This window comes from Dunckerocampus dactyliophorus, chromosome 3 (assembly GCF_027744805.1).
Source record: "Dunckerocampus dactyliophorus isolate RoL2022-P2 chromosome 3, RoL_Ddac_1.1, whole genome shotgun sequence".
Classification (NCBI taxonomy): domain Eukaryota; kingdom Metazoa; phylum Chordata; class Actinopteri; order Syngnathiformes; family Syngnathidae; genus Dunckerocampus; species Dunckerocampus dactyliophorus.
Window position 1 is genome coordinate 3,819,190 of NC_072821.1, and position 21,251 is coordinate 3,840,440.

At 41.7% G+C, this 21,251-nt stretch overlaps 1 protein-coding gene across 1 annotated transcript in view; it reads left to right on the forward strand.

Annotated features, from left to right (window-relative positions):
- Positions 1-21,251, forward strand: part of fto (FTO alpha-ketoglutarate dependent dioxygenase) — a 188,870-nt gene that overhangs the window by 66,303 nt on the left and 101,316 nt on the right. Inside the window, exon 9 of the mRNA XM_054770762.1 lies at positions 19,310-19,434. Within this exon, the coding sequence (XP_054626737.1) occupies positions 19,310-19,434 (125 nt within the window). The remainder of the gene's footprint in view (positions 1-19,309; positions 19,435-21,251) is intronic.

Consider the following 21,251-nt stretch of genomic DNA (forward strand, 5'->3'; position numbering starts at 1 on the left):
ATTAAAAATTCTAATTAATTAATCATGATTAATCATCAATAGCATATGTCTGAAATATGCCAAATTTTAACTCTATTTAATGAACAGAAAGATAAATTACATGAGAGGATTAAGATATTTTTATGCATTAACAGCTCCAAATGTCAAGCTCAAAGATGCCACTCAAGTCTAAACATCTCTTTGTCTCACACGAGTCTCTTTAATAGCGGCAGAACATTTGAATCACACTTTAAACCGTGTTATTATGAGCAATGAGGGGGTTGCGTTCAAAGACATCACATAATTTGGGGTAAATTTACTTGGTTTCAGTGTATTTTGTATTTTCAGCATACTTAAATGTAGCAAATTGAGGGTATCCACTTCATGTTTTTCTTTGTCTTCCTGTTTATTTACACACACACATTATAAAGCCATTTTTGTGATGTTCTGAGTGTCCCTGAATGCATCTTGCGTAATGAGAATGAAGAAGTGTCTTTCCCAGGATGAACGGATGAGAGACGTACGTGAGTTGGAGATAGTGTTCCCTCGCTACATCGCAGGTTTATTTAAGTGCAATTTTGCATATTTATTTAACAGCTATGAACGCGCATTGTGTTCCGCGTCCTTGTGGTGTATTAGTGTGTCTATCGGTGCTCTGTTGTATGTGTTTGTTATTGTATTTACTAGTGCTACCAGTAGAGGGTGTTGTTTACTGAGGGAGCTTCACCTCGTCTCAGTAAACGAGCATATTAGGACCCCACGGTAGACAATAGCCGGCTAAATATAGCGCCACAGTCCTTATTGGCAAAGAGAGAACCCGCCCATTGTCTTCTGCGTCCTGATTGGCTGGAAACCATTGTCAATCAATCTCCTTTGTGTCGTTTGCTGTTTTGGTCAATGGTCGCTAGCAAACTAGCTAACTGTGTGAGCTGCTTTCTAGGCACCAATAAACAATAGCAGAAGAAGAAGAAGAAGCTAACCAGCTAAATGAATCTTTGGTTTAAGTAGCAGGACGATGTTTTAACAAGGATCCAAAAACACGAGGCACGTTCAGACAAGTGAATACGCGTGAGTCACTTAATAATTTCTTGTGTCCAACCAAGTAGGTTGGTCACTAAAATTCTAACGAAATATGAACTTTGTGAATGTTTAAAAGGTGATAAAATGTTAGTGTAGAACTTCATGCTGCTGAAATTACATCATTTTTCCTCATATTATGACGTTATTCCTGTAAAATTACGACTTTTTCTGGTGAGATTACAACTTTTTTCCCGTAGTATTTGGAGGTTATTCTTGTAAAATTACTGCTTATTTTTTTTTTATTTTTGCTGTTTTTTTTTTTTTTTTAGGTTTCTTGTTAAATTATATGTTTAAAATGTGCCGCGGGCCTATAAAAAACACCCGGGACCACAAAGGGCCCCCAGCCCGCACTTTGAACACCGCTTGTTTAATGATGATATGCTGGCATATATTCCAAAGCATTTTGAAAACAAGCCATAGGGGGCGCCACACGTCACTTTTCACATGGCTGTGAGTGATGGAGGAGCCAGCAGTCAAAGATCATCTATGGCCTTGTCACCGGTTTGAAGACTACTGCAAACATTTAAGTTAGAGCCAGGAACGGCTTATGCTTGAGTTTTGCGGCTCCACTGTAGGCGAGCCTCGATGGGAGATTGGAGAGTGTGAGGTGAGGCGAGGCGAGGCGAGGGTGGGGTGATGGGGAGCCGGGGGGGTCAATGTAAATGTTATTGCAGTCATTTGATCAAAGTCCTGGAAAAGGTTAAGTGAATCCAATCTGGTTTTTGTATGGCAGAGTGGAGACACAAGCCCCAGAATGGGCTATCATATTGGCTGCTGCTGTTGGAGTCTGTGCTATGGAAGGAAGGAAGGAAGGGCGGGGGCTCGGACGGACAGTTTACCCCCTGCCCGTAATGCGTTTAGACAGCAATTGGCCTTAATAACCTTTATTGACTCCAGCGGGTCAGTGCCAAGAATCTAATTATCAAAGTGTATCAATTTCATTGGAGTTTGGAGTTCGCTCGCCTCCAAATAATTATTTTAAGGTCGAACCGGGGGGCAATTAATCCCCCTTTCCATTTATTTGATGGCTTTGTAAAACATTATAAATGTTATGGTTTGGGTTGTGTGACCCGTTATAAATAATTTGAGCATGCAATCGCATTATTTCAGTTTTGTTTTTTTTTCACGTTTATTGGAGTGCTGGGAAGGAGGCATACATCAAAAAAGTGTTGCAGATCTTTACCGGCACTCATTTTTCTTTTTCTTTTTCTGTTTTTTGTTTCTGTTGCCGGGTAACTGTTGACTTGCAGTTAACATATTTATACAATTTATACTTATAGTCAAATAACCTTATTTAGTAAATATTAAAATGGAAATGTTATTACCATTCTTACGCATATTGTACCTGACAGCGTTTATTTACTAAACTGCAGAGCGTTCCAGACATTTATTACAGGTGGGCAAGAGTGGAGGGAGCGTGAGAGTGGAGGTCTTTAATTTTAATTTTAAGTTATTTATCTTTTTTTTTTTTTTTACGATGTAGTATATGAAAGGCACTTACTTGAGTGGATGCCTTTATTTTTAATTTCTTAATTTTTTAATTTTTTAATTTTTTAAAATTTGGGCTTATTTTTCATTAATAATACATAATAATTTACAGTTAATACAATTATTATTTTTTACATTTTATTACAGGTAAGGCGTTTATGAGAGCTAAGGCATTTATCTGTACAAATGCATGTTTTAGTAATAGTAATTATTATTATTATTATTATTATTTACTATTAATTATAATAATTACTATTAATTATAATGTATATAATTATATATAATTTATATTATTAAAAGACATAATAATTTTAAGAAGAAGAAGAAGAAATACAAATACAATTATATGTATTTTAGCATTTATTACAGTGGAGACCACTCACTTTGTTTTCTCTTTAGGTTGCTGGTTGATATTTTTAGCCTTTCTCACTCACATGAAGTGCAAACTCAGCATTTATTATCTATCGCACGGTTTATTTGCTCATTTATGGTTGCATGCAGGCTTACACGTTTATTGTATTCATGTGTAAAAAAAAAAGTAACATAGCTCTCATCCACACAGCCTTGCTTACCCACAACCTTCTTGCATCGCCTGTTTAGACGTCGCAAGGAAAGAAATTACGCCCAGATTATTGCTATTATTCATTTAAATAGGCATACACGCCGCGGATGATGCCTGTTACAGCAGCTGTGTGGGAATATAGAATGAAAAGCAAGCAAGGACGGAGAGAAAAAGGGGAAGAAATGGTAGCTATTTTCCATTCCCTTTGAAGTCCCTATTCAACAGCTGAATTGTTGCCTGATAGTGTTTGGCGTAAACGCTTAAACCCCTTTGGAGAATATTTTACGGGAAGATACGGCAGCGGTGCAGGTGTGCCGGGCGAGCGTTTGCGTTACCTGGAGCCAATGCGGCCCCCCGCCTTCCTCTCCCGGCTTTTGTACACTCGTCGTGAATGGAAATGTCAGAGGAGTTTGTCTCTCCTGTACAATCAACGCTTGCTGTAAGATGAAAATAGGAAAAGAAAAGAGCCAGCTCGATCTTTACTATACTGTCACATGCTGTGTACATTGAGATGAATGAGCTGTATGATATAGAAGGATGAATACCCCCCCCCCCGGATGCATTAATAACGCTGCGGGATGAAAACATGACAGGGGGAGCATATTGCGCTTTTAAATTACAATGACAATAGCACGTGGATGTATTTGTAGTACTAACTACAAACATTGTTACTGAATCAAAGCAACACGAGTACTCAAATGCAAATGTTGGCGTAATCTCCAAAATTAGGATTTGAGGGTTGGCATTATTTCATGTTATCTTCATCACTTTACAAATCTATGCAGTGTTTACTTTGTCCCTAAGCATATCCAAAATAAGTGAAATATCCTCATATAGTTGCCGGAGCTGTCTTGTTTACTCAACTGCTGTGCTTACCAGGAGTTTATTAGAGCTAAGGCGTCTATTAGAGAGGAGGCCTTTATGTCTGTATACCGTAATTGTCGCTACTTTTTTCTTAAACTTTCAACCCTGTGGCTTATTCAGCAGTGCAGCTAATTTATGTCTAAGTTCTAATCTTGTCAAGCATTTTTGCAGTAGATTACTAAAAAGAGCAGCAGTCTCCTGTTGTACAGTTCAACTTTGGCGAGCATTCTTGCTATAGATCCTAACAATCAACAAAGTATTGTTGTCATATAGATATGTTCCTAGCATTTTTGTAGTAGATCCTTAAAAAGACACAAGTTTAACTTTTTGGATGGTGTCTGTCCCATTACATCTGGATAAAAGTAATGCTATATTTCAGAAAAAGAACATCGTACCAACAGTAAAATATGGTGGTGGTAGTGTGATGGTCTGGGGCTGTTTTGCTGCTTCAGGACCTGGAAGACTTGCTGTGATAAATGGAACCTTGAATTCTGCTGTTTACCAAGATATCCTGAAGGAGAATGTCCGGCCATCTGTTGGTGACCTCAAGCTGAAACCAACTTGGGTTCTGCAGCGGGACAATGATCCAAAACACACCAGCAAGTCCACCTCTGAATGGCTGAAAAAAAACAAAATGAAGACTTTTGAGTGGCCTAGTCAAAGTCCTGACCTGAATCCTATTGAGATGCTGTGGTATGACCTTAAAAAGGCACCTCATGCTGGAAAACCCTCCAATGTGGCTGAATGACAACAATTCTGCAAAGTTATTGCAAACGCTTGATTGCAGTTGTTGCTGCTAACGGGGGCCCAACCAGTTATTAGGTTTAGGGGGTCACTTTTTCACACAGGGCCACGTAGCTTTGGATTTGTTTTCTCCCTTAATAATAAAAGGTTTCATTTAAAAACTGCATTTTGTGTTCAGTTGTGTCATCATTGACTAATATCTAAATATGTTTGATGATCTGAAACAAAATTTAAGTGTGACAAACATGCAAAAAAATAAGAAATCAGGAAGCGGGCAAACACTTTTTTGCACCACTGTAGATATTTTAGTAGTAGATGCTTAAAAACAGCAGCTTGCCTGTGTCATATAGAGGATCGTTGACAAGCTTTCTTGCAGTAGAGCCTTAAAAACAGCAGATCGCTCATGTCATATAGACAATCTTTGATAAGCCTTTTGAGTAGCCCTGCTGTTCTGTATAAATTGACTGTAGTGGGTAGGATTTTGTTGCATGCATTAATCCCATGATATCAGCATACACCTTTATATGTGCACTCATTTCCAAATGTCCTTAAAGTGAAGGAGGACATAGCTTCCCACGACTTGTTTTGTAGACCTTTTAGAGGGGCGGGAGGGTGGATTTGGACCACATTTGAGCGACATCATTGCGTTGATGTCAGTCGTGTAGGTCTGGATTGTGTCACGGTGTGGAAACTGCGAATGAAACAAGGAGGCTGTTTTACATCACTTGTCACTCACCTAAGAACATTAGCTCATTTAGGAGAAGAAATATTATTAAGACGAAAAGCACATTTGGCATCTTTTATACCTGCGCCTGTCAAGCACAATATGGAGGACAGCTTATCCTCTCTGTTAGTGGGTGGTGTGGCGTTTGCTTATTGACAGCGGTTTGGATCATTTATTTTGTTTGTGTGCGCACGGTGATGTGTGACAGTGTTTTTACAGTATCTGCAGGCTTTAAGAGCGGCTTGTCTCGTCTTCTTAGAAAACAAATGAGCACTTTACAAAGCCTGATCTGCCTTATCCGCTTAGCACCTCACTCAATCCCCCTGCATTTATTTACTTACTTGCTTATTTACTTATTCATTTACTTGCCTCTGTACGGATTTGATTGCCCACAGCCCTCCCCTCCTCGTCCGATCTGCAGCCACCCCATCGCCTTCTCCTCATCCTTGGCCCCGATCAGCAAGATAAGCCTTGAAGAGGAGGAGAGATAACATCCATTAAAGTGGTGAAGAGGAATTACGGGGCAGCACAGATTAATCGCTGCTCCCTTTAATCGCATTCGGCTGCGTTGGCCACGGCGTCCTGCTTCCTCCTGTGTCTTACCGACACCACAGAGAGGAGTTTATGCTGAAAAGTGACAAGGACAGAACGTTTTGTGGGCAAGATAGTTCAGGTTATAACAAACTGCAGGTTATCTTCATACAAGTTTATGCACAGCCAAAAATAAAAAAAAGTTATATGTTGCTGTTAATGCTGGATGGGGTTTTGATTATTTTGTCAACTGCAGAGGGTTTTAGGCATTTATTACACGTGAGGCACTTATTGGCATGGGGTTCTTAAAAAAGAGACATTTTTATTTTTTTTGTATTTGTTTACCATTTATTACAGGCAATTTATTTTTTAAATGTAGTTACAGTTAATATATATTTTTATTAATATTTTTTTTACCATTTATTAACATGTTTATTAGACAAGACACATTAATTTGTATATATTATGTTCAACAATGTTTAATAATAGTTGTAATAATGATAATAATAATAGTGCATGTTTTTATTTTATTGAAATGTATTAACTCAGTTGCAGAGAATTCCATGAACAAACAGGCGAGGCGTTTATTAGAGTGATGACCTTTATTTTGTTGAGTGTAGGCCTTTATTGGCACAGTAATAACATACACATTCATAACTCTATTAATAGAGAGTTGACAGTGGGTGCTGTTAGAATTTTAAGTCTTTCTTTTTTTTAAAATATTTTTTAAATCCATTTTTTTAATCTTTTATTAGAGGCAAGGCATTCATTGGAGAGGATACCTTGATTTGTAAAACAATGCACACTTATGCACAATAATAATCATACAAATAAAAATAAAATTAACTTATTTATCCACGTTTTTTTTTAAATTAATTTTTCTAGATTTTTGTATAGCGTCAGCATGGTACAGACGTCCATAAAAAAAACTTTCAGTATCTTAAAAGGTGAGAACACCCCTCACCTTTAAGGCATCCTTTTTTATTATATCTTCTGAAAGGACTATACGGAGGAAGTGAAACGTTAACGTGTAGTTACGTGTGTTGCCAGCTATTTAGACAGGAATGGTTGTGTGATGAGTTATTTTAAATGGATAGTAGATCCATACCGCTATACAAGCTGTACACTGATTATTCTAAAGTATATCCAAGTGGTATTGTCCATTGACAACATATACTTGCTGAAATGTGAGGGGTGGACTACATTTTGTGAGATGGCTAAGCAATCGTGCACAATACCACACACTGCAAAGCACCTCCTGTACATGTAAGTGGATTATGGAGTCATACACTCCATGAAACATTGTCTGCTTCCATCTGGCTAAAGGGGTTACTGACTGACACTGGCAAGTTTGTACATTGAACACTGGATGCTCAACATACTGTATACAGTGTACGCGCTTAAAAGACTGGAGGAGATACCATCTGATTCCGTAAAGGAGATTAAATGGGAAATTCAGGAAAAGGCACTTTAGACTTGAGTTACATGCTGTGTTCGTACAGTAATCATCGTGAAGATTCGGGAATCTAATTAGATTTTGCAGGACTTTGAAAGGAAGAAAGGCTTCATTTAGTGACATTTGTGTTTGCTTATGACATGAAAATGGCTTTTGAACAAAACGTCATGCCATCATCAGTTAGAAAGCCCACTTTGGAAGACAGAATAATAGTGTTTCTCCCACAATGAACCCATGAGAGGTTATTTAAATGTACTTTCTTATTTGTACCAAATCACAACAAAAATGTCAGCTTCCCCAACACTGCCTAAAAAATATACTGTATATGGTGGGACCCACCATCTCCCCTCAATGACAGGTGGTGAGGTGAACCCAATTGCGGGGATTTTTCAACTCAAACTTCTCATATGTCTGGTATTTTGCGGGACTGATTTGAACACGGCTGCGCGGTGGCCGTGTGGTTAGCATGCGTGCGTGGGTTTTCTCCGGGTGCTCCGGTTTCCTCCCACATTCCAAAAACATGCATGTTAGGTTAATTGGTGACTCTAACTTGTCCACAGGTATGAATGTGAGTGTGAATGGTTGTTTGTCTATATGTGCCCTGCCATTGGCTGGCAACCAGTCCGGGGTGTACCCCGCCTCTTGCCCGAAGTCAGCTGGGATAGGCTCCAGCATACCTGCGATACTAGTGAGGATAAGCGGCATAGAAAATGCATGGATGTTTTCAATACATTGTGAACTGCAAAGCTGAGACGCTGTCTCTTTATGGCGCGCTCTTCTCCAGCAGATCTCTGCAGCTGTGTGTCGGAAACGTACGGTGCATTAAGAGACATTGGGTCACTATATAATTATTATTTTTTCCTACTTGACCTACTTTTGGGTCCTTACCCACCAGTTAAGAATTTTCCTTACCATCCATCCCCAAATGTTCTTTATTGGATTTAAGAATTTAAGGCAGGGGAACACGCAGGATGGTCCAAAAGAGTGACACTATTCCTCTGGAATATGTCCTTTGTCAGGCGGGCATGGGGAGCTGCAGCATTGTCCTGTTGAAAAAAACATTACGACTGTCATTACGACACAGACAAGGGCCTTCGGTCATGAGGGATGCCCCCTGCAACATTTCCACATAGCCAGCTGCCGTTTGACACCCATGCACAACCTGAAACTCCATTGTTCCATTGAAGGAAAATGGACACCAGATTATGATGGCGCCCCCCCCCCCCTCCCCCCCCCTCCCCCCCCCCCCCCCCCCCCCCACTGTGCCGTGTGGTAAACATCTCAGGTGGGATCTCCTTGTCATTCCAGTAACGTTGGAAGCCATTGTTCGCCATTGTTCGCCATTGTTCGCCATTGTTCGCCATTGTTCGCCATTCTCATCGGAGAATAAAACTTTCAACCTTCATTTGGGCTGAGGATGGACCCGTATCTTGACGGACAGCCAATCAGATCCTCCGGCTCAAAGCCTGCGACATTTTTTTTGGGTCTACCAGTTGACCTTTTTGTTCCATAAACCTCAGGATCTTTGAAGAAGTTTCAAATGACGGTCGTACCTCGTCCAACCTCAGCAGCAGTGCTGCGCCGCAGGAGGCCTTGCTTATGCAGCTCAACAATCTGACCGCGTTAAAAGAGAGAACGCTTTTTTGCCTTTGCCATCAAGAGATCCTGACAGTGTGAATGCTTGACAGAAAATGACATTGAATCCACATTTTGGCTTTTAAAGGCTGTGGTCTTAAACTTTTGACAAGCTGATGAACAGCCTTTTTTTACTATTTCTAGTTTAATGCGTTATTTTTCTACAGTGTCAGATAAAAAAAAAAAAAAACAACAACCTTATGACAGAAAATGACACCTTCCCAAAAACTGTAAAAAATATTGCGTGATTTTTTATTTTTTTTTTAACCACACTTCAAATGCTTTTAAAATACTTCAGCCTGAAATATCCATATCAAATGCTCATTCCATTTTGGAGATTTTAACCCTTTAATGATTCTAAAAGACATTTTTGCATACCACGCAGCACGGCCCTGCTGCTAATTAGAAAAGGGCCGTAAAAGAGCTACACCTGATTCATTATGGCTGCTGGAGACAGCGATAGCTCCCCACCCAGCGAGGCTGATGAGAGCAGCTTAAGGGTGTTTATGAGACTGTTAGCCAGCAGAGGATGCCGCCCGGCAGCTCTCGCCCAAATAAAAGAGCCATTTATTACATCTAACATGACCCTCTCATTATACACAAATAGGAATTAATGAGCGCTATATCGGGCGCTCCCGGCGGGGCAAGGAAAAAAGGAAAAAAAGCAGAGCCGCTTTAAGGACTCATGGCGTTAATTACACCGTCCTACATCTCGCCCATTTAACACCACCTATCAGATCTTTATCTGCAAGGGGACACATAGGACGGTGGAAGTGTTTCACTACCTGGAGGGATGAAAGTTTGCTCGGTATTTTTGTTGAATAATCATGGCTGAGAGACGGTACGAACTGTGTGTTACCTCATGGATACACCTGCTCCAGTTTATAACACAACAGTAACACGCTTTTGAGCGTATTTGTGTCTGCTTGCGTGTAAAAACACGTTGGACATTGGTTTCAGATTTCAAAACCCATAAGAAGTCCTGAAAATAGAAATACAGTATCTCACGAAAAGGGGCATTTTTATGACAGTATACTTCTCAAGGGACAATGCTACAGAGCAGAGGTGTCAAACTCGTTTTCACCGTGGGCCACAACACCGTTATGGTTGCCCTCAGAGGGCTGCCGCAGCTTTGTCTATAAAGTGTGCGCAATCGGACTTGTTTAGGTTGTCTTAGAAGAAGTTTTGCCTCTCATTTCAGCAGGCTTCAAAGACTAGATAGGACAGCTCTAGTCTGAGGAAGATGCTGTGTAAGCGTTTCTTCTCAAAGGTAGAGGCATGCCCCCACCAAGACTGGTCTCACTCTTTTGTGGTGCAAAACAACAGTCGTTAAGCGGTGGTGGCAGGCATCTGCCTGCCAACGACCAGCCTTCGGATGGAACGGGGAAACACTTTTTTAAAGTATTATTTTCAGGCTTTGCGGGCCACGGAAAACGACGTGGTGGGACGGATGTGGCCTTTGGGCCAATTGATTTTGACACCTGTCCTATAGAAAGTAACCTTGGATAGACTTTAGAGTTATCAGTATAGCAGTATGTTCTACTATCCACTAAAAATGACTCCAAACACAACCATCATTGTCTAAATATCGGTCAACACGACTGCTGCTGACACTTGGGAGCTGTGGTTCATTAAGGCAAACATGAACTTGTACCGTGGCATTCTGAAGCAGAGCGTGATTCGCCCTCCCTTGTGAAAGGGTTTTTTAACGCGATAATGAGCCCAAACACACCTTTATTCACGACAGTGCATGATATGCTGCTTGCTCTGAAAAGGGTGGTGTGCCATCTTTGGCTCGGGGATGACATCCTGCCCCAAGCGGAGGAGTTTAAGTAACCCAGGGTCTTGTTCACAAGTGAGGGAAGGATGTGACGCGAGCTCGACAGGCGGATTGGTGCTGCGTCTGCCGTGATGCGGACTGTTCGTCTGTCCGTTGTGGTGAAGAAGGAGCTCAACCGAAAGGCAAAGCTCTTAATTTACCGATCCATCTACGTTCCTACCCTCACCTGTGGTCATTAACTTTGGGTTGCGACCGAAAGGACAGGCGGCCAAAGTGAATTTTCTCAATAGGCATAAGGTGAGAAGCACTGTCATCTGGGAGAACCTCGGAGTAGAACTGCTGTTCCTCCGCATTGAGAGGAGCCAAATACAGTAAGGTGGCTCGGGCATCTGGTCCCTGGACCATTAGGAGGCCTCGTGGAAGGCCCAGGACTTGTTGGAGAGACCATGTCTCTCAACAGGCCTGGTAACGGCTCAGGAATGCCGGGTGGAGCTGGACAAAGTAGCCAGGGAGAGGGAAGTCTGGGCTTCCCTCCTTAGGCTGCTGCCCCCGCGACCCCATGTATGATAAGCGGAAGAAAATGGATGGATGTGATGTCTCTTTAATGTCAGGGAGTAAGATATTTCACACTGAATGTACAAATTGGCCAAATAGAGGCCCCATTCTTTCATCACGTAATCCGCATCACTACATTGACCTTATTTTGGCTGAATGGGGAGTTTTATTACAAACGGGGGTCTATCGCTTGCATCAGGTGATTAGCATCAACAGAGTGAAAAATACTTATTTTCTTGCTTTTTACCTTACAAATAAAGAACATATGGGATTCATACAGAATGTATTTTGTGCTTCTGAGCGAGTATAACGTTTTGTTTTGATTACTTCACATACCGTTCTACATGGCAGCATAGCATGCACTGTCACAAGTATAATTCATCTAAATGTGAGGCGGTACCAACGTTCCACAGTATGTACTCTTTTAGAAAGTTTGTCATTCATTGAATCTTCCTGCCATTTGATGTCGACTTTTAGAGTTTGCTGCTCCATGGTTTGCATCTAGATGTGAAAATGACTACAGACATCTTGTGGTCAATCAGAAACGAGCTTTTTTAATGTAACCATCCCTAAATGAAGTATAGCGAGCAATTCCGAAAGACCAAAGGCTCTAAGCTAACCACTCTAAAGTACAGCGTGGTTGGCCTTGGTCCCAGTTAGCAAAAAGCTTTTTTAATGGCATGAAGGGTTGAGGTGCTGATCCCAATCTGCTATCTAACAAGAATCTAGACCAGGCTTTTCATGCACTAGAAAAGAGAGAAAGGGGCCTTCAAAGGGAGCAGAAGGTGCTTGCTCGGTCTACATTGTCCTGCATTCACCTCTCAAAGCGTGATGGATGGACGTTCCATTCTCGCGCGGGCCAATGAGGAGTGTGCAAGCGTATGTAGCTTCTTCCTGACTCTGAAAAGAAGTAGGTGGTTTAGCCATTAGGGTCCACACCCTTTTTATTATATGAGACTCCCTTGCAAGAAACAGGCTGGTGAATTTTGATGTGATATTTGTGGGCCCGCTGGGACCGCCGAGCCAACAGCAGATTTGCCTTTTCTTCTGGCGCCCTCACAAAAGCCCGGGAGTTCTGCTCCATTTGACCCCGTGGAAAGCATATGTCCTTCCAGCCCGCTTGTATTCTGGCCCCAAGATGGAGTGCCTTTAGGGCCGTAGAAAGCATCCCTGCCCACTTGACTGTTACAATGCCTTCAAACAAAATCACTTGTCAGGACTCTTCCCTTTTTGGGAGTGTCTCTATCTACACCCCCCACCGTCTCCCAGCCGGCCCCTTTTCACTTCAAACATGTTGCTCTGATGTCGCAGACACATTTTTCTAATGTTTTACACTCCATATAATCTGCTGTGTGCGCTGAAACCTATTTTACCGCTTGGCGTAATTGATGGGCCCGACAGCGTTGCACTGCACGACACAAAGGACTCCTTTGTGTCACCACGGAGATGGCGAGAAGACATCCACAAACTACTTTCATATAGGCACAAGTTAGAGGTGCTCAATGTTTTATTTAACACTTTCTAAAAATGCTGTAAAAACATCTTGTTTAGCATTCAAGTATTTAGTATGTGTTACACAACAATCCACTGAAGATACACTCCCAAAAGAAAATACCAGTCGTAGTGTCGCGACAAACCATCAAAGACACTCTTCTGAATTTATTTCCGTATGGAGACCAATTTTATCCAAGAGGAGATTGAGGGCAGCAAGAAAATGGAGCACTACGGAGACTGTGGACAACTGCAGCATACAGAGCTATTGCACAGTGAAAGGCCACGCTAATGTTAGCATGTGTGTTTTTTTGTCATTGTTTAGCCGCGTATCCTCAAATGTTGCAATGATGTGACTGCTACGGCTCTGTTACTATTAGGGTTTTATGTGATGGTTCTGCACCGAGCAACCCGAGATATTGCCCAACATGTTAGTTCCACTCCTGGACAGGTAGTGATGGACTTATTTTTTTCAAAATTGGGACCGATTGGGACCTAGAATTTGAGGAAACCTGAAGACATACACTACAGCAGCGCTGTGACGGAGTCACGTGATTGAGTCATACTTTGATCACTGTCACAGAAATATAGTTCTTCATTCAAGCTCTGAGGAGGAGGAAAACAAACTTTGGACCTCAAATTCACACGATCAAACTATGGAATGTGCTAGCGTGGATATGCTTCCTTCATCGAGACGGTGCATGATATGCTGCTTGATGCTATGCCTCGTTGAACTCAGGAAGGGCAAAACATTATCTTCGCATGCTAGATATGTGAATAACCATACTTTGACATCGCTCTCATGGGAAAATGCTTCCTTATTCAAGACAGTGCATGATATGCTGTTTGCTGCTGTGCCCTATTGAACTCAGGAAGGACTTTACTATACATTATCTTTGCATGTCATGCATGTTGCATGAGGATAGGCATACTTTGACATCACTGTCACTGAAATATGCTTCCTTATTCAAGACAGTGCATGATATGCTACTTACTGCCTTGCCGAACTGTCGTTCAAATGTTATATAGACGGTGTTTTACCTTAAAGGAACACATCTGCAGGTAAATAGGGGTGTTACGTTGTGTACGCATCTACATGACTGTAAACAAATAAGGGGCACGTAAATGACATGCATGTTGCATTTATAAGCCAGCCTAACATGTTCTGATCACTTTGCCTGCCTGTCTAAACGGGTATTTGCACATATAAGGGATCTAAAAATGAGGCATTTTAATGCTGCAGTAGTCTAACTTTAATTCGGTGGTGACTCACAAACAGTCTTGACCCAAAACCTGTAAGTGAGCGGCTTTATTTGCCAATGTGTTTATCTTCCGTTATAGTCAATTACCCTTCATTTTGGATGCGAGCTGCAAGGCCATTTTGGTGTGTTTGTGAGCCTTTGTGGTTGGTAGAAAAAGTTTGTTTTAATACAAGGCCACTACCAGTCAGTTTTAAAAGTGCTCTGGGGTCACCAAAGTCCTGGTCTCAGGCCACAAAGACATTTGATGGGGTGTTAACAGTCCCAGAGACACTAGTTCGGATTATTATAGAGTTTTAAACCTCAATCCTTCTATCTTTAGGCACTTTCTGCTGAGCTGCGGTTGCTATTCTGCTAAGGAGGCAAACACTTGTTGCTATGTGACCGCCTTTAGTAGACAGATGCTTGCTGGTGTTAAAACCAGTCCTGGTTGGAAGTATTAGGCTGCCATGTGGCTGCTTTTGCTTGGACCACGATCATCACTCCAGTTCTCCTTTGTGCTTGTTTACATACTCTCGGCTACGTTTATACCTATCTTTAGTCAAATAGACAGGTTTGAGTTCTGGGATACCCAGATCCCCTTTGCCCCCTGGTTCACCCAAGGATATGGCCTGGGTCAGGGGGGACTTGTGTGGTCAGCATGTGGACAGCTACTGCCATCAGGGAGTAAACAGACAGAAAGAGGGGTGTGATTTTGGATGGCGCTGGATGAAAGATAAATGGCTGTTGTCTATAGTCCTTGTTGACTGATGCCGGTCTTGACCAACAAGCAAGTGGTGGTCTGCTTAAACGTGCCCCGGGATCAGCCTGAAGGTAAACCTGCAGGGTTTCTCTCAAAACCAGGGCCAGATCCACACACCCGCATTTGGTAAAACTCCCGACAATATCAGAACGACACCCAAATAATACGGAATCAAAGGGTTATCAGACGTACTGTTGGTGACATTTGTTGTCGAGTTTCAGGCAAACCTTGGTGATCCAGTTTGGGATGATGTGTAAATGTGTTTTTCAATGAAGACAGATGGTTTCATGACAGTTTTTGACATATCCACCGGGGTTTTGGATTCATGGATGAACTTTTCAGACATAAGCGTCACACATTGATGATGTCATAAATAAATTCAGTGGGACTGAAAGGTCAAACAAACTTTGTTCACTGAGACATGTCCACGAATCATAACATACCGATAATTGGAGAGTCATCACCTTTTGTTTAACTTAATAATGATTGGGAGTGCTTGAGAAAATGTAAGGAAAAATGTGGCTTTACTTGACCACATGGTTATTTATTAACACGTACATCGTACATCTGCACACAGCTGTGTGTAAGGAATATGTCAAAACATGTAAAGCAGCAGGTTTTGATGCTATAGCACCGAGCGCTTTAGCACTCAAGTACTTTAACAACGAAACACTTTAACACTCAAGCACTTTATGTCTTCCCAGATTTGTGGTTTTGTTAAGTGCACACAGTTTTATGCCTGTTTTTTTTCCTGTTTTTATTTATTCTTCTCTTCTTTTAAGTCAAATGTTATTGTTACTGTATTCACATCAACCTGCCCTCAGGGACTAGAGATGGAAATTTGCCACTGGCTGTAATTGTGTGTAATTTACACGGAAATATTGATTAATATGCCGTGTCCCTGTCTTTCTTAACTAAATGCATCTACAAATAAAATGTGCTTTGCTGCTGACCTTTGCCAGTGGAGAAAAAATATCTGAGATGCGTGTCAGAGTAGGTTTACTCTGTCCGCCACCGAGTTTAACACTAGAACTACCAAGAAGGGCCCATGGTAGTTCTAGTGTTAAACCCCCAAATCTGTGCTGCAGGGCCACAATGGCAATATCTTCCATATGCACTTACTTTCTAGCTCTTTTCGTATTCCTGGAAGACATGGTTTGATCCAAAGAAAAGCATTATAGTCTATAGACCCGGTCGCTGTAATATCAGGTGTCTCCTCTAAGTCAAGTGTAATCAGTCATCGGCTGCCACTTTTCTCTTGACACCCGTCTGGTGCGGTGCAAAAGATGTAAGCACATTATCTGCGAATCACACCGCTCTCCTTTGCAAACACACACACAGACAATCAAACCTTTCTTCAACATGAATTAAGACAGACAGGTAGATTGTCAAAGAAGAGGAAGAAGTGAATGTTTCGCCGCTCTACATTGTGGGTGTTTTGAAGAGAAAAAAAAAAGTAGAGGAAGACTCAGGAGGCGGGTGGGTGACTTAATGGTGAGGAAATGAATGCACTTGACTGGTGGATGTGACGGGGGGGAAGAGACTGCTCTTAACAAGGCATCACAGTCAGTCACAGTTACAGATCCATCACTTCCACAAGAAGGGCCCCCAACATTTTTTTAAGGATATTCAAAGAGTCTGTGAAGGCTAGAAGACGAAGTGACGAAGGAAGGGAGGGGATTGAGTGTGGCTGACAGCGCCGCATTTAATTTGGACTGCCAGATCCTTTTTTTATTTGACTCCCTCTCAGCCGGCTTAGAGGCCTGCCGAGGACTTTGGAAGGCGAGGTGCTTGCCGTGCAGGATGCCTCCGATTAAGCGTTGATGTGCCACGTCACACTTTAAGCTGGCCTGTAATTCGTGTTCAACAGGGGGATACTCGCACATTACACCGTGCTGTGCAAGGGTGTGATTAATTGACTCACACTTTAATATTGGGTGTAATTTGCCCGTCCTGTGATGTGAAACCGACTTTATGCTAGACTTACTGACTGACGACGTCCCAGCGATGTTTTACCGGAGACTTGGCACACATTTCTCCCATAAGAAAGCATGGAAATAGACGGTCAAACTCTTGCACTCATAAAGACTTTATTAACTGTAGAAGCATTGTTTTACATTGTTAAGTCTTACACGAGCGTCAAAATAAGTTCCCAACAAACAACAAAGCAGTCTTAACTTGAATGATGGATAATGAGCACGTAATGCAATTTCGCTTGTTACCTTAACGAAGTGTAAAAAGAAGCCAACCACAGTCAGAACAAAAAAACGCTTTGATAACAAGTGGTGGCGTGAATGGTGACTCTGGAATCTTACCGCTACTTGTCAGCTAGCTAGCCTAACCTAGCCTAACTAATTAGCCAGCTAGCTAGTGACAAGAGGGTATGAAAATTAGCAGGCTAAAAATAAATACATAAAGAAACACATACAAAAAATGGTTTTCTGGAGGATTTGTTTGTAAACTGTAAGTAATATATGTTATTACATTGTATTATGAATAAAATTCATACATTAAAATATATAAATCTAAATAAAAAAATATATATATATATATTACGTATGAACTAGGGCTGGGCGATATATCGATATTTCTTTTAAGCATGATATCAAAAACAAACATATCGTTCATATCGATATAGATGGGATTTGCGTTGTAACTATTGGTATCTTGACGCGAAGGTCTCACTCATCACTGTGCAGTGTGTGTGAGTACCACTGAGCTCGGCCCCGCTCAGATTCCAACAAACATGAAGGAAGCGACAGCGTCTGTGGCGGAAGAATTGGTCAGAAAAGAAAAAAACAATGTCTCAGTAATTTGGAGGTACTTTGGATTCAGAGCATCCGATGAGCAATAAGAAGGTGACTGTCAAGTGCGGAAGCACTACACATCTTTTTCACCACCTTAAAACTTGGCACAAACTCCAATAGGAGGAATGCGTGAAGCTGTGTGCTGAAACAGCCCCGGCTGCACAACTCCACAAAACTCCTGCCACAAAGCTCGCTGCTTGCTTCTTTTTCCTGTTGCGTTCGTCAGGAAAGAAAAAGTGCAAAGTGGTGTGCTGTTGGTGTGCTATTACTAAAGTGGTGTCCTACCACATTGCCAAAGTTATGGTACCCGTTGCAACAGTGGAAAAGAAAACAATGGACAATGGACTCAGTCTCAATTATTTTGCACGAGAAGCTCTGCCACAAATGTGCAAGGAAGTCAGACAGTTGCTGAGCCTGTTGACAGGTTGGTGTTCCTCGCACAAAATAAGGACAGTCTTGTGTCTTCTAAAAATGTCTGCCTAAAAAAATACTACTGTTCAATTTAAAGGGATAGTTGGGTGTTTTGACATGAAGTTGTATGACATTCCCATCAGCAGTGTAGTGCATCAACAGTGACTTGTCCCCCAAATTGGTCCTGTGAGTCCAATTCTGGTTGGAGATCCGTGACGAGGAACGTAGTTCCACTTAGTTGCTGAGAGTTTGGCTTCTCAAAACAATATGGGTTCAAAAGAGTAATACATTTGCATCACAAAAATGCCTCCTCAAAAAAAATCAGACCTGACAAATCGAGTTATATTTGTCTCCCGCCGTATCCCTGCGCACTGTCACCTGTGCATTCTTGTGTATGTGACGAAGACGCTCGGCTCTTCTTCCGCTGTGCAACACACACGTAAACAAGATGGCCACGGCGCTCCGTCGCGGAAGAGGATGCAAGTGTCTTCGTCACATACACAAGAATGGACAGGCGACAGTGCGCAGGGATACGGCGGGAGACAAATATAACGCCGAGCGATTTGTGAGGTCAGCAACTAAGCGGAACTACGTTCCTCGTCACGGATCTCCAACCAGAATTGGACTCACTATTTTTATTTCAAGAAGAGAATGGCCTACCTTATTTTCAGATGCATTTTTTTTCATGTGCATCTTGCATGAAGCTTTAAAATGTCAAAACACGTCCTCATGTTACGTATCTGTTTTAATAAAACAACTCGAGACACGGAATTGGCTTTAACTTTGTCTAAATTCACTTTGAGGAAAAAAATAATGTGATATATATTGAATATCAATATTCAGCGTAATTACAAGTATACTGGCATATGAGTTTTGGTCCACATCGCCCAGCCCGATTATGAACACAGTTTTTGCCCCCTTTGAAGCTGTACGAGCTTCCACAAAATTGTTTCTTTTTTGAAACCCTTCAACCAGAAGAGCATATGTGAGGTCAGAGGTTGCCTTCTGGCTCACTATATCTGTATGAAGTCATCCTGAAGGTGATGGGGTTGAGGTCAGGGCTCACAAGTTCCCACAAAGTTGGAAGAAACCAGTTCTCGAAGAATTAAGATATCCAGTAGGTGGAACTAACGTGTCTTACCCAAATCTGCCGAATGATCAATTCATTGATTCAGATGCATCGTCTGCATTTCTTTTTCAGACGATGCTGTTCTTGGCTAAAGTGGAGGAGGAGGAACAAGGGCAGGAGGGCAGGAGAGACATGGCAGAGACTCTTCTGGCCGCTTTGATAGACAGACACCAGCAAAGACAGACATGGAGAGACAGGTAACGCACACGCCAATTGACACCCAACTGGCCAAGGAAAACTTGTCATTTTTATTGTATGTTAATACAAATAAATATGGTGATATTATTATTATTATTAGTAATAGTAGTAATATATACTGATATTATATAATAAATCATAATATAATGTATAAAATATTAAAAAATACAATACTGAATGCATTTGAAATGAATTTTAAAATAATTTAAGAATCAATTTGGCTTTAAATAAAGAAAATTATATTTAAATACAAATGAAATGCAATAGCCTAACCGGGGACTTCAAACTGAGTGTTTTCATTGGGTCACACATCACCAGACATTAAATTAAGCAGTTTATTAATCATGGATGAGGCACACAATTTGTTGGCAAAGGCTTGTTGGACTAAATTCAGAGGTTGTTTATCATTCATTTCTATACAGTATTCATTGACTTAATGGCAATGTGTGATGCACTTTTGTACGTTTGTGTCCTTGGGGGGATGCACTTTGAATTCCTGGTGTTAATGGTTTGCATTCATGCCGAAAGAGAACATTTCATGACAGTACTATGTGGCTGGGGCTGTAGTTGTTGCTGCTGTAGTTCTAAGAAAAATATGCTTTCATTGAGCAGGATTTCGCTCTAATCCATCAGAAAAACATGTTGGGAATCCATCCTTATACCTGAAGATGTGATTTTTCATGGTGGAAAGAAGGACAATGACTGTTGAAGCTTTGCCGGGATGAATGGACGTGTACTGAAAATAAGTGTTTCCACTGTTTTTGATGTGCATTCCTCACACACGTAGTGATGTTTTCGGTCCTCAGCCCTGGCACCTATCACAGCTATCACAGCGACACGTGTGTCCTGGATAGCGCCATCACTTCCTTCCCCCCAGATAAGAGCGTAGAAGAAAAAGAAGTGGACATTAGTCCAGATAAAGAAGGGCCCCCTCATCTGCTGGCTTACAAACACACAAACACACACACACACACACACACACACTGATTGTTATTTTAGCTGTTAGTTCTCACCACTCAAAGTCTTGTATAAACTAACGATGTTCACATATGATTCCCTGCTTATTGTCTCTCTCAGACTTGACCCCCGGTGTCAAACACATTCACACACATTTCCAAACACACACATCAGGACAGACACAATCCAGATCTCAAAATGCGGCAAGAGAAGTTCAACTAGAAGGTAAGAAAAAAACAAAGCGACCATCCTAGCTTCTGAAAAATGACATACAAGGCTGGTCTTCCCAGGCTGGCGTCACCCCGAGTTGACCCGCAGCGGTGCCCCATCCAGATGAGCCTTGTAAACAAGCTGTTTCCACACACCTTGCTTCACCGCGTCGACGCCCCCAACAAGCCTGATGGCGCATTCCAAGACGCGGGTGCTGAAAGCTAGAAGCCATCCCCACACACACAAAACATCAGCGACACTGCTCGCCCCTGCCACCCACAATGAATGTGACCACCTTGCAACCTCCCTCTGCCTATTCCTGACCACCGTTCATGATGCATTCAAGTCTTAAAAAAAAAAAATGCAAGAAATATCCCACTTTTTGAGGAAATATAAGTTGTTTTCCCACATAAACCACATAAACCAAAAAATACAAGAACCCCAGCACCGGCTACAATACGTTAGGTTAAAACAGTGGCGTGGGACCCACCGTCACTCCTTAAGCCTAGCTCACAGCAGGATGCACGATTTTTTCGGCCGTGCGATTTTCGGCGTTCTTCAAATCGCTGTGTGTTTATTTCTTTTTTTTTGTGGAGAACGTAGTTGTTAACCTAAAGAAGATCTCGACACATATGGAGGACGTAGGAAG